The sequence below is a fragment of the Molothrus ater genome, chromosome 7, assembly GCF_012460135.2.
Source record: "Molothrus ater isolate BHLD 08-10-18 breed brown headed cowbird chromosome 7, BPBGC_Mater_1.1, whole genome shotgun sequence".
Lineage (NCBI taxonomy): Eukaryota > Metazoa > Chordata > Aves > Passeriformes > Icteridae > Molothrus > Molothrus ater.
Window position 1 is genome coordinate 12,836,942 of NC_050484.2, and position 12,356 is coordinate 12,849,297.

Below are 12,356 nucleotides of genomic sequence, written 5' to 3' on the forward strand. Positions count from 1 at the left end.
TGTACATGTGCTGAGGCCCAGGCTCTGCTGTTGCACCCAGGGGAATGCATTTCCTGATCGTTGCGCTGTACAACTAACCTTGCACAGCTCTGTCAAGCCCTCTCCTCTTAATCTGGACATTTCACAACCTTTAGATGCACACATCCCCCTTGCAAGAAGCAGAAGAATATGATGTCTGCTTTTACAGACAGGGATTTGAGGCAGATAAGATTAGCCCTCCCCCAGCACTGGCCCTTAACAAGCACAGCATGGAGTCTAAACTAACATTCAGCTTCTTCCATCCTCAGAAGAAGTCAAGTGCTACTGTTACCAAACCATTTCACGTACATCTGACAGCCATCTAAGACTAGGTAGATGAAATTCTGCGTGGAGTTAGTGTTCCCCTCTCTCTACTGCCCACACAAGGAGCCCAGACTGTCCTCCTAAATTTTAAGCTGCTGGTATCAGGGAAGATGATCCTTAGGCAGATAAGTGTTCAGGACATCAGTCTTTGATACATGTTGTGATTTACTTCCACAGTTGTGACTTCTGCAAAAGGAGCCCTGCATACCAGGCAGTCTGAATCACCTTCTGAGTTTATGATTTGCAGCCAAGAGGTGATCTGGAATGGAGATGGTTCCAAACAGGGCACTAAATGAGTTTCTTCAGGTCATGTAAGGAAGCTGGGAGACCAGCTCTTCATCTCTTGTACACCAGGGACCGAATTAGTTGCTATCTCTTGCTCTTCCATCCTTCCTTGATAGAACTTATCAGATTTTGGCAGATTTGTTTATGGGTTGGTTTCTTTTTTTTTTTTTTTTTTAATCCTGGCCCATCACTAATAATATTACTCTAAGCTTTCCAGGAATCAGCCCCATGTATTGGCACTAATGGGAAGATAAGAGTATTTTCCTAGCTCTTAACCCATCAGTTATTGAGATAGAGATGTGCTGCTCTGATACATACCCTCCTCTTCTCCACAGCTGTCACCACAGTCTGTTGCTTCTGCATCAGTAGGGTAGGGAGTGGTGGTCTCTTCACTCTTCAAAGTGGGCACCAGTGTCTCTGCAGTGGGCCTGACATCTGAAAAAAATGGAGTAGAGAAGCTGTTTGCAACAGACGGAACAAGAAGCCCAGGTAGTAGAAACAAGGCAAAAATCTTTTTCTTCATGTTCTTATAATGGCAGGAAGAGATAGAACAAGTATGCCATGAGATTTCCACATGCTACAAATGTCAGCATGGTTTGAACTTCAAGTGAACTGTCTTTCCATATGGGAGTTCTATGGATTTGGAGTTCCCACTGAACAAGCCTCTTCTCTAGACATACACACTACTTTTTCTCTTAATTTTTTAATCTACAATCGACATGGGTAGTTGGAAATCCACTTAGCTGTCATTACTGGATACGTGAGATCACAAGCAGAACATCTTTTTCTTTCATAAAGCCATATGACACAATGAAAAAACACACACAACATTCCCACCAATTGTGCCAATTTATAAAACAAGTCACTCAAACCCACAAATGATGTAACCGCAAACGGACCCAGAGGATCCCCTAGTGAGCTCTGGCTCACTGCAGAAAGCATCTGGTTTCACACTCCAGGCTCCTGACTACGCTTTCAAAGGGTCTCTGTCCAATTTCCCTTTCTCTAATGTGGCCCATGTGTAACAACCTCCAAGCAGGTGTCAGGGGAAATTTAAGCAAGAAAGGGAAGGATATTAAGATCAACAGTAAATGACATTAGGTTCCAGCAGACTCTCCTTTTATGGGTGCATTAAGTGGAGTACAGCAGACTTGATTCTTTCCACTTTTAGAAAGAGGCAGCTTTTCTCAGTTATGTGTGATTGCGTTTCTTTGTCGGCACCCTTCAGGATATCATTTAATAAAGCCAGAAGCAGGAGGAAATGGCTAAATACATTGAATATTTTCCATAGGTTCCTTTATGCCCTTTTATTTTCCTGTTATTAAACATGTTGTACATAAACTCTCTGGTTTTTTTTGGTTTTTATTTTTTTTTCCCAATGGCTGTCTTTTGTTCAGGATAAAATACCAAATAGCCTCAAAGTCTTTTAATTTGTAAGTTCAAATTTGTTACAACCCCATAAAACTCCAAATGCAACCAAGAAGCAAATTGCAAGCAGCCAGGCACAGAAAAATGTCATAAAAAAAGAACAAAAAAAAGCAGCAGGTGAAAGCAACATATTGAAAGCTGGAACTTATTTAGAGTGGGTACATTTTTTTAGGTTGTTGTTCCTGTATATCAAGATTTATAGCTGAAATGTGACAGTGTGGAAGGACCTTGAAAGCAAGTCCCATATGGGACACAGATGCTGAGCGGATGTAAATCACAGTGCTGCACTGCCCTGGACTAGCCGCAGAAATATATCTTGAAAAATCAGTTACCATGGTAGAGCTGCAACACGATGGTTACAAGAGATAATGAAAATAACAGGCAGGACAGCGTCATGTGTGAAATGGAAAGTGAAAAAGAGAGGTCTTGCTTGCTCGCTTTCTCACTCCTCCCTGGCCCTGCAAGTGTCTGTTCAACTGGTGGTAACTGCTAATCAAAATGCAAAGTCACTGAGCAATTGAAACCAGATGTTTGGATCTTCAAAGGATAGAAACCCAGCTGCTAGTGAACATTCATCATTCTCCACTCTTCAGAGGAAAAATTTTGGCAGGTCTTTGAAAGAAGCCAATTGCTGACTGCCTGCTTCCCAATTTTTGAGTTAGTAGCCAGCTAGTTTGTGAGCCCAGTTGCGGCTGTTACATGTTTAACTCAGTAATTAAGATGCTTGCTGCTGATAAGAAATAGAAACACCTGGGCAGGATGAACATGGGCTTAGACTCTTGAAAATATTTTAATCATCTTGTTTTAATCCATTTCTTAATCTTGTTCCCAAGCAAGTGCAATTGGCCTGGGTTTTTGCAGCCACTTTTGTAACATGCCTGGGTCCTCCCGGCAAAGGAGGGCCCTTTCTGGGGATTGTCAAGCCTGCTGCATGTAGCCAGCCTGGATTATGCATGCAGATAATGCCATGGGCTATCTCTGCTCCCCAGGTTGCATCAGGGATATAAATGCTTTTTATAACATGGTGAATCCACAAGATTACAAGCCCTGCTCTGATTACAAAGCTGAATGCCTGTAGATTAATAAAGCTAGGGATATTTATGACCTGGCAGTTGAGTTTTAAACATTACAATGTGCAAATTATTACCCAGACTGGGAAATGACCATAAAGCACCTTGCCTGGAAAAAACATGTGCTGTTGCTACTGATATTGAAAATGAGCATGGACACACATGTAAAAGAGAATTTGGGCCAAAAATAGCACAAGGCATTAAAGATGACAAACCCCTCATTCTCTAAGCTGGAGGAGTGCAGTGGAAGGGCTGGCATGCACATGGCTGGAGGTCCTGCCTCCCTCTATGGCAGCGATGCAGTGCTGTGATGCACCATCCAGCAACGGTCTGCAGAGATCTTGCAGCTGCAGACTCCTGGGAGCTGCAGGAAGCAGCAATGTGGGAGCTGCCTGACCACGTCTGCACAAAGCCCTCAGCTCCTGCTTCTTGCACCTGCTTCTCCCACAACATCCTAAGATGTTGTAAAATTTAAATTAAGATCTAATCCGATTTAAAGTTCAGATAATTTACAATGGATTGCCAGTCCAGGGGGATATTTACTATTGACTTCAAATGTGAACAATTATCGTTATTAATAGTGTGTACATGTGTTGTGTGGTTTGCTGTTAAGTGTTTGCAATGCATCTTGCAGCACGTCGCAGGAGGAAATGCTACTTAAGACTGCACAAGAGGGTAAAAAAAGATCTGTGTCTTTCAAGCTTCCTAGAATGGGAATTCTTACAAAATATGCTTTCTACAGATCTGTTTTAAAAAATGGAAATCATACCTCTTTATCACTGACATCTGGGCTCCAGATTCATATGTAAGCAGATTATTAAAAATAAAAGATTTAAAAAGAGGATAACTAGCTGCCGGCACTGCAAAGTTAGCATCAGACCAAATGACCCTTCAGGTGAATTTTTTGCTTTTGGGAATGAAACTGTGGAGAAATCAATCACCACTGAACCTCAGAGGGTCAGAAGCACAACCTCTACTGATCCCAGTAAGTGTGTGAAGTCAGTTTTCATCTCTGTATTAAAAATGGTGGCTGAAAGGCATACCACGTGTGAAAAACAGGTGGGTAAAAGTGACCAAGTTTCCTGGGTCCTAGGGATGTTTGTAGAGATGTTGTAGAGTTAACTTCCCAACCTTGCCTGCAAAAAGGTTTCCACTTGGGTTCAGTGAGAGAGGGACTGTTGTTTTTACAGCAAAGCCTTGTTGTGGCAGCTCAGGATACGAAGTATTGGTCACTGCAACTCTGCTTCTCCTCCTACTTTTTGTCATATTATTTGGACTAAAAAGCCCAAATGTCCTCTAACATAAGCGGCTGTGAAAGACTGCACAATGTCCAGGTAAAAGATCTGAAAGGAGTGTGAAGGGAGTTGAGGACAAATTCTGCATGGGGCCCTGTGTGAAAGCTTGGAGTCTAAACATTGCTAGTACATCCTACATCAAGGTCAGTTCTTTTCAAGGTGGAAATAAAAGCTGGGGCCAAGCCACCATACAGGTGCTGTCTTCATGGCTGCAGCGTCCCTGCCACAGCATGGCTGAGGTAGGACAGGAGGAAATAACCTGAAGTTTGCACCTTGCTGGTGTAGTGCCTGGCCCCAGAGCAGGCAGTGGGCAGAGGTGTAGGGGTTCCTACCTGTCCAGTCACAGCCCAGCACCTCCAGGCGCATTCCTATTCCCGCTGGGGACCACCTCTCCGGGTGCACTCGGACATACTGGGCAGGAACAGGGTCAAACCTCCGGACTTCAGGGATGTCGTAGTGGATGTTGCCTTCAAAAAGCTACAGAGAGAAAGAGAGAGAGAGAGAGAAGGCAAGAGATGTGCATTGTGAGCATTTCACATGCTCTCAACCAGACTTGATATTTTGGGTCTGGCAGAATGTGACCACAGTCTGACTGACCCCAGGCCATTGAGCCCAGCTGAGCAGAAATTGGGCTGTTTCTTCTCGGTTTCAAGAGGACCAGCCAGGCTATTTCTGAGAAACTTGCACAATCTCTCCTGGCCTCTGCTCAGAATCCAGGGGTTAGATTCTGATCCAAGCCATGCAGGGGAAGCCTAGGGAATATCCACTAAATTCACATATAAATGAGATCAGATTTGTCCTGTGGTAAATAAAGAAGCTACTGCATGTTCTAGGATGGTGTAAATGGTTGGTTTTCCTCACAGTCCAAGTACTGCTCTTTTTCAGCTTACATGAACAAACTAAAGTCTGTGGGGAATAAACAGAGGGCTATAGGTAGCATCAGCCCTCATTTGAAGGATCAAGAAAAATTAAAACCTCCCCAAATTTTAGGCAGAGGAGTATGCATAAAAACAGAACAGGCAGTAGCAGGGAATTTATTTATTCTTCCTTAATCCCCCTGCCACTCCCATAGCACTAAGCAGAAAGATTATGGGGAACTCCAATGATAAAGAAAAAATATGGGGAATTTCAGGGTCACACCAGTGTGGCAAAGGGACTTCAGATATAGAAAATTTCCTAAAGAGAAGTTGTGATTCATCTTCCTCTTTCAGAGGCGCACACCACAACAGCCACACCTTTCCCCTTAAAATATGTAATTAGTTCATGTAAAACATAATTGTTTTACACAAAGCATAATAAAACACACCATCTTTTGGACTCTGACCTGCAGGAGCTGGGAGAAGCAGCAGGTGATGTCCACATCCCATGCCTGGTCCACAATAGAAAGTGGAAAGAAATTGCCATCCCTGGGGAAAGGTAGAACTTATGGCCACCAGTACAGGTTTGGAGCAGCACCAAGAGACACAACCTGGGATTTCATGGTGACAGCCCCAAGCTCCCAAGGTCTCTGTGGGAGCGGACAGCCAGCTTCCCAAGACCCCATCAGACAGACTGAAGCTAGTCAGAAAAATATCCTGTTTCACAGCTGCTCCAGGCAGTGCCTACCTTGGCTTGCATTGTTTTGGGGTCCTGGATGAAGTCCCAGTCCTTCCCATTCATGCTGTAGGCCACCTTAAACTTCTTCACAAAGGAACGGGACTCAGTGGTGGTCACACTGTCCCCTCCACGAGCCCCCTGGATAATGACGCCTTTGATGTTCTTCGGGACACCAAGGTCCACCTGCAGCCACTCCTCCCCAGGCTGGGCTTGGGGCACACGGGGAAACCAGCCCGAGCGGCTGCTCACCAGGCGGGCCATGCTGGGAGACCAGTCATAGCCTCTGATGGAAGAGGCAGAGATCTGTGAGTCAGGAATGAGGCCAGAAAGCATTCCCAGCAAGTTGGAGCAGGGTGAATCTGCAGGGAAGGAAAGGCCATGAACAGTCAGGGTAATTGAAGGGGCGTGCTCATGGTTCTCCTCACAGCATTAAGCTCTGGACACTAAAGCAACACCAAAGGACGTTTACCCCTCCCTCCAGGAGCTGCAATCCTGTCCCTCCAAGTGCATCCCTTGCGATGGATGTCTCCATGCTAGTCACAGTGTCACCATTCCCACCGCAAGGAGCCATGAAGTGGCAAGGGACAGCCCCCTGGGACAGGCTGTTGGAGGGACAGAGGAGCACTGAAGCCAGGGCGAGGAGAGGACCCTCACCAGTGATGCGGCAGCCATACAGCTCCAGCCTCAGGGCGATGCCGTTGTGCCAGGTCTGGGGACGGATGCGCACGAAGCGTGTGAGCACTGGGCTGTGGATCTTGTTGAGAACCACCTCTGTGGCATCCTCATTGGCCTGAAATGTCTGCAAGGGAAGGGAGGCACAAATGTACACTTGCACACACTGTTACATCCTCACCAGATAAGCAGTCAAAATAATCTCAGCAGGGAAAACCAAGGAAAGGCTTTCTGGTCAGGGCCAGCCTCCAACCAGAGCAAGCACCAGAGGCTTGCAGGGACATGTGAGCCACTGTCAGGACAGCATGGTGGATGGACTCACCTACCAGGCAGGAGGGCCAGGAGCTTTCTGCCTGACTGCCTCTCACAGCACTTTGAGAACCATGAGCACCTCAGACTATCAGGCCCCAGCTGCTTCAAGCTTGCTCCCAGACCTAGATCTGCTCTAGCACAAGTGACAAGATGCCCCCAAACAGGCTGACCCCCTGATGCATCCTTACACTGAGCTCCACCCGGAAACATCACGTACAAGCCGTGGTGTGAGCAGGAAGGGTGCCCCCTCTGCCTGGGGTGACAAGCTGCTGCCTCACTCAGCCCCTTGCCTTTGCCTCTCCTGTGCACATGCAGCCTGCCACATGGAGACAGCTTTTCAGGAGCTTATGATCCCACATGGTATGAAAAGGCTGCTGCCTTACCAGATGGCCATAATCAATAACTACCAGATGGATGTTAGATCCACCTCTTCTGCCCATTTTTTTAATAGGCCGGACAAGGACTGGATACATGTGTTTCTATTTTAGGCTGCAAAGCCATAGTAGGAAAGAAAAGGGAGGGAAAGAGGAAATACCCAAGGGGAGGATAATTTTCAACCCTTTCTCTGCCCCAGCATAAAGCACTAGAGCTCACTGACCAAGGCTGTAGGCATTGCCTGCTTTCACTCTAAGCACTTCAGGACAGGGCTAGACTATCCTCCCATCTCAGCTAGGAACCACATCCACACTGAGATGCTGGCTGGGTTCTTCTGCAAGCTCCCACAATGTGTATGTGTACTAAGCACAAGAGTTCCCAGTAAGTTTATCTCAGGAAAGCAGGAGAGTGTAATCTCTGCCACCAGTCTCTTGTGGGAGGCAAGAGTCAAACAACTGAGGACAGAAGAAGGGGTGAGGCAGTATTCTGGCCTCTTGCCTTGAATAGCAGCTAGGAAGCATTTTGTGAGCCTCCTGTGGCTCTAGGCTTGCAGATGGCACATGTTACTTCTCTTCTCCCAGGATCCAGCACGGCAGGGTGTGCAGAGGGTGTTTACAGGGCTGTTCATGGCACCCCAGCTATCTCTGGGCTGCCCCTGCACATCACCATCCACTCCTTCAGCAGTGGATGGAGCAGCCAGTCCACAGAGGGAATCACTTGCAAATCTGGCTGGTAATTGGGATGAGGGGTTGATGTGAACTTGAGCAGAAATGCTAATCTAGAGAATATATATCATGCTGCTACCGTTTAACAACACAGCATGGTTTATGTGTTTTTAATATCCTATTTTATCCTGTCTGACCTCACTTCCCATCTTTTTCCTTGCTTAGCAGACACCAAATACCCTTTTTTTCCAGCAGGAGGGCTATAAGAAGAGTGGTTACTGTGAAACACTCTCCAGGCACTTGTGTGTGTGTGTGTCTTGTAAACCCGCAGGCACAGACACACAGACACACACACAAACAATTTTAAAGGATATATTTCCACACCACAGCAGAGCCTTCAGCTTTATGCCAACACAGAAGCTGACACACAATACCTTATCTCTGAACCTAACACCGGAGGACAGGAAATGTTTATCTGAGCCAGTGCAACTATTTTAGCATAAGGAGCAGCATGTCAGGTCAGACCAAAGGTCTCTCTGTCCCAGAGGATGGCTCCTAATGGTGGCCCCAGCAGATGTCCAAGGGCAGCAAGTCCAGTCTTCTCCTGGCAACCTCTATTTGCTTCCCACTGTCAGCAGTGTGAAGCCTTCATGAGCCAAAGGTTGCATATGGACCAGCATGTTTAACAGTCACTGACGAGGTTTGCTGCTCTTTTTGATTTAACATGTTTCAAGTTTTGTTCTTTTTTAGCTCACTTCACACATACAAGCATCAGGGGCCAGAATCCAAATTTACACCAGCATAATTTGTTGCTGACTTCTGCACAGTCAAGCTTGACAGAAAGCAGAAGCAGGACTGAGCCCAAAAACTTTATCACTGCTATAGGCATCACTGAAAACATCTCTTAGATGACCTTGGTCTCAATTGCTTGCTTCCAAGAAGAGCAATTTCAATTCTGCTTTAGATTAAGAAATCAGCAACTTACTCAGGCTAGATCACATTCAACAAGCTATGAACTCTGAATCTGGGCCATGACACTCCAGACTGCCAGCTTGTGAGGGCAGAATTGGCACCTGACTTCCAGCTGTGCTGTCAGCTGCTCTGGTAGGATTCCATTGAACCTCGCTTCCGAACAGCCCCAACTGATCACGGCAAGTCATCGCTTCGCACCCTGTTCAGCATAACACAGAGGGGCCACTTTCAGAGGGCATGTGCTTGGTGCTGTTAGAGACCTGAGGTATTCCCACATGCCTGCTCTTTCAGCCTCCTTCCCAAGTGGAAATGCATTGTGAGTCTGCAGGTCCTGATGCTGCTGACCAGGATCTGACCCTGACCGTCTGGTTTCCCTGTACTGAAGTCCCAACCCCAGGCCCCAGCACACTGTGGAGAGAGGCCCATTGACTTCAACAGGCTCCACATCCTGCCTCAAATTAGCACTCACAGCATAGGAAGAACTAGCAAGAAAATGTGTGAAATTGGGAGTGCCAAGAAAGCAAAGATTTCTTCCCTCTCTACCAAAATAGAACATTGCTATTCCTCCCGTCCTATCTGCTTCCCATCCCACTCAGCACATATTTTGAGCCAAGTCTTCGAATGGTGTAAATCAACATATCACCATCGAAGTATAAGAAGTCACAGTAATTTACACCAGCAGAAAAAAAAATACCTGGCTGTGATCTAGAGAGATAGATAGATAAATAGATATACACTCAGTGGAGAGCACACATGCCTATGCACATGAACACACGCTGAAGGGTGATGGAGCCAGAAGACGAATGGGAAAACCATTAACAAATTAAAAGCACCTTCCAAGAAACAGTCAAGGGAGCTCTCTTTCACTGCTGCATCAAAGAGCTGCCCATCTTCTCCTCATACACTGTATGTTTACTTCCGTTTTAGTCCAGACAGCAGGTCTGCATGTGAAAGTAAATTGATAATCAATGAGAGCTGACCTGCTTAATTAATTTGCTGCAAGAAAGCAAGTGGTTAGGGAGAGGCTGTAAAAGTAGGGGACATGATGTCTAGGCTAGAGGAGGACTGCAAAAGTTTTCCGTGTGCATACACATGCAAGCTCCACAGCAGCATTTACAAGTTGCATTTCTGACATGTTGGAACCATCAAAGGGTGATGGGGGGGATTGCTGAAGCTACATTAGTTCCAGTGGATATGGGAACTGTGCCATTGACAGCTTGGAGTGAAGGAGATGAAGGACAGGGAGACAAAAAGTGCCATGAAGTTGAAGAGGCAGCGAGTCAGGGAGGGGGTAAGAGGTAACCTCTCTCCTGCTTTATTTGTTATGCTGCTTGGCCACTATGCAATTTCTTGGGGTGCTGAAGAAAGTGGCTGAGGGAGGAAGAGGAGAAGGCCAAGGACAGCAGCAGCCCTGCCTTCATCCATACGTATATGTCTCTTTGGACCCACTAGATTTACTGCAGGATTATGTTACTCCTGTGGAGACAGAGCTCTGGAACAGAGCATGCTAACAGGATTAGGGCTTCAGGATTTAGACAGAGAAGCATGAAGGAGAAAAGTAGGGGAGATTATTTTCCTTGTCAGATAGGGAAGGCATAAAATGGGGCATGTTTGATGGTGGGAGGATTCTGGCTCAAGTGGAGGATGGACCCTTCTGGATTTATTAAATCCAGGAACAAGGAGTTAAAAGAAAAATGATACTTGGCAACACTTAACAAAGCACTGTGTCTGGGCAAGGCACACTGTGCTGGGCTGGGCTTGCCAGCTCTGTGTCTTTGAGAGGCTCCACTCAGATTTGGGAGTCATCAGGGACACGAGGAGTGGTACTATGTTAGCCTGCAAAGGAGATATCGGGCCCAGAAATACAAAGCTGCAGCCTTGCTAGGAAATTCAGGGCTGTAATACTCCCCAGGTACTGCACCAAGGGTGAATGCACAAGTCTGCCTTTGGCAAAGCCTGATGTCTTTGTCCTGCCTAAGAAAGAAGCAGAAGCAAGCTGGGACCTGGATGTTTCTGGGCAAATCCTCTGCACCATGTCTCTGCACAGAAACACTTGTGGCCCTCTGGCTCATTGTGCCAGCTTTTCCTTAGTTTTCCAGATAAAAAAGCCACAGGACTTAAAGCTTTTCTCTCCTTCCTCAGGTGAGTAAATACAGGAGACCTAAGAACTGAAAAGACAGAGGAACACTCCTAAGGGAAGGCACAAGGGTCTCCAAAGAGTCATCCTCAATATTCACAGCCAGCACCAAAAACCTCTGATGTTCCCAGCTGCAGTGTACAGCTGAGACACTGCTCCTTGCAGCAATTCAATCTTTGTGCAGCTACCACCTGAAATGCCACTCAGGAAAGTTAACTAATAACAGGCACAAAACCAAAATAAGTAAGAAATGAAAAATACACATCAGCTGGATCTTGCTGCCATTTCTCATCCATTGACTTCTACAGATTCTGAAAATTTTACACACAGATCAATGGAGGCAGTGAGAGCAGCACTCATCATGGCCCAAACCCACTCCAAATCCTGAAATCCATCCCATCCCCAGTCCCTTGCCACACTAGATGATTCCTATGAGCTCATCTCCACAGTTACTAAGATGGAGCGGCTAACACCACATGGGAACTGGACCCAAGATGCTACAAAGAAGGAAGAGGATCAAAATGGATGAGAGCTTGGTTTTCTGATAAAATCCTCATAGTTGAGCCTGTCCAAAGAAAATGGACAAAAATAAAAGGTCAAATCCTGCCAGGTGAAGAAAATGGCCAAAAACAAAAGGTCAAATCCTGCCAGGTGCTCTTTTCCTTCCTTGGGTTCAAGAAGAGTTGTTGTTTTCTAAAGACATTTGCAAACCATTAGATAAGATCTGGCACGCACACCAGGGCTGATGCCTGGAAGATAACCTCAAACCTCAGAGGCCATCAGCCTGGTCCCAGGTCCCAGGTCACAGGAGGTGGAGGAAAACAGGGTGGGCAAGAGCCAGACCAGCTTTTCTGCAGCAGGGTTGGTTTGGCCCTGTCCTCTGGTAGGGGCATGCTGGTGAAGATGGCACGTGGTGGTGGCCATTCTCCTCCCTGCCTCCCCTCTCAGGGACAGACAAGAAGACAGCACAGAACCTCTGGCCAGGTTGCTGGGTTAGCCTCCCACCCTGGCCACATGCCTGAGGGAAAGACAGAGCGCCAGCCCCTGGACAGGGGGATGTCTGGGCCAGGCTTTGTAGGGACTGGGCTGCCAGGAAGGAGGAAAACCTAGCAGGGATGGGGTGGGAAGGGGAGGGAGTGTGTGTGGAGCTCCACTCCTGCCGGCTGCCCTCCCACTGCCTCCCCATCCCAGAAACATAGCAGTGTTC

The 12,356-nt window shown here is 46.7% G+C and overlaps 1 protein-coding gene across 4 annotated transcripts in view; it reads right to left on the bottom strand.

Moving 5' to 3' along the window:
- Positions 1-12,356, bottom strand: part of NRP2 (neuropilin 2) — an 89,330-nt gene that overhangs the window by 36,929 nt on the left and 40,045 nt on the right. For all 4 annotated transcript variants that reach the window (XM_036386539.2, XM_036386540.2, XM_036386543.2 and 1 more), the window contains exons 8-11: positions 6,671-6,815; positions 6,026-6,375; positions 4,753-4,897; positions 946-1,062 (exon numbers count right to left, since the gene is read on the bottom strand). In XM_036386539.2, the coding sequence (XP_036242432.1) occupies positions 946-1,062; positions 4,753-4,897; positions 6,026-6,375; positions 6,671-6,815 (757 nt within the window). The remainder of the gene's footprint in view (positions 1-945; positions 1,063-4,752; positions 4,898-6,025; positions 6,376-6,670; positions 6,816-12,356) is intronic.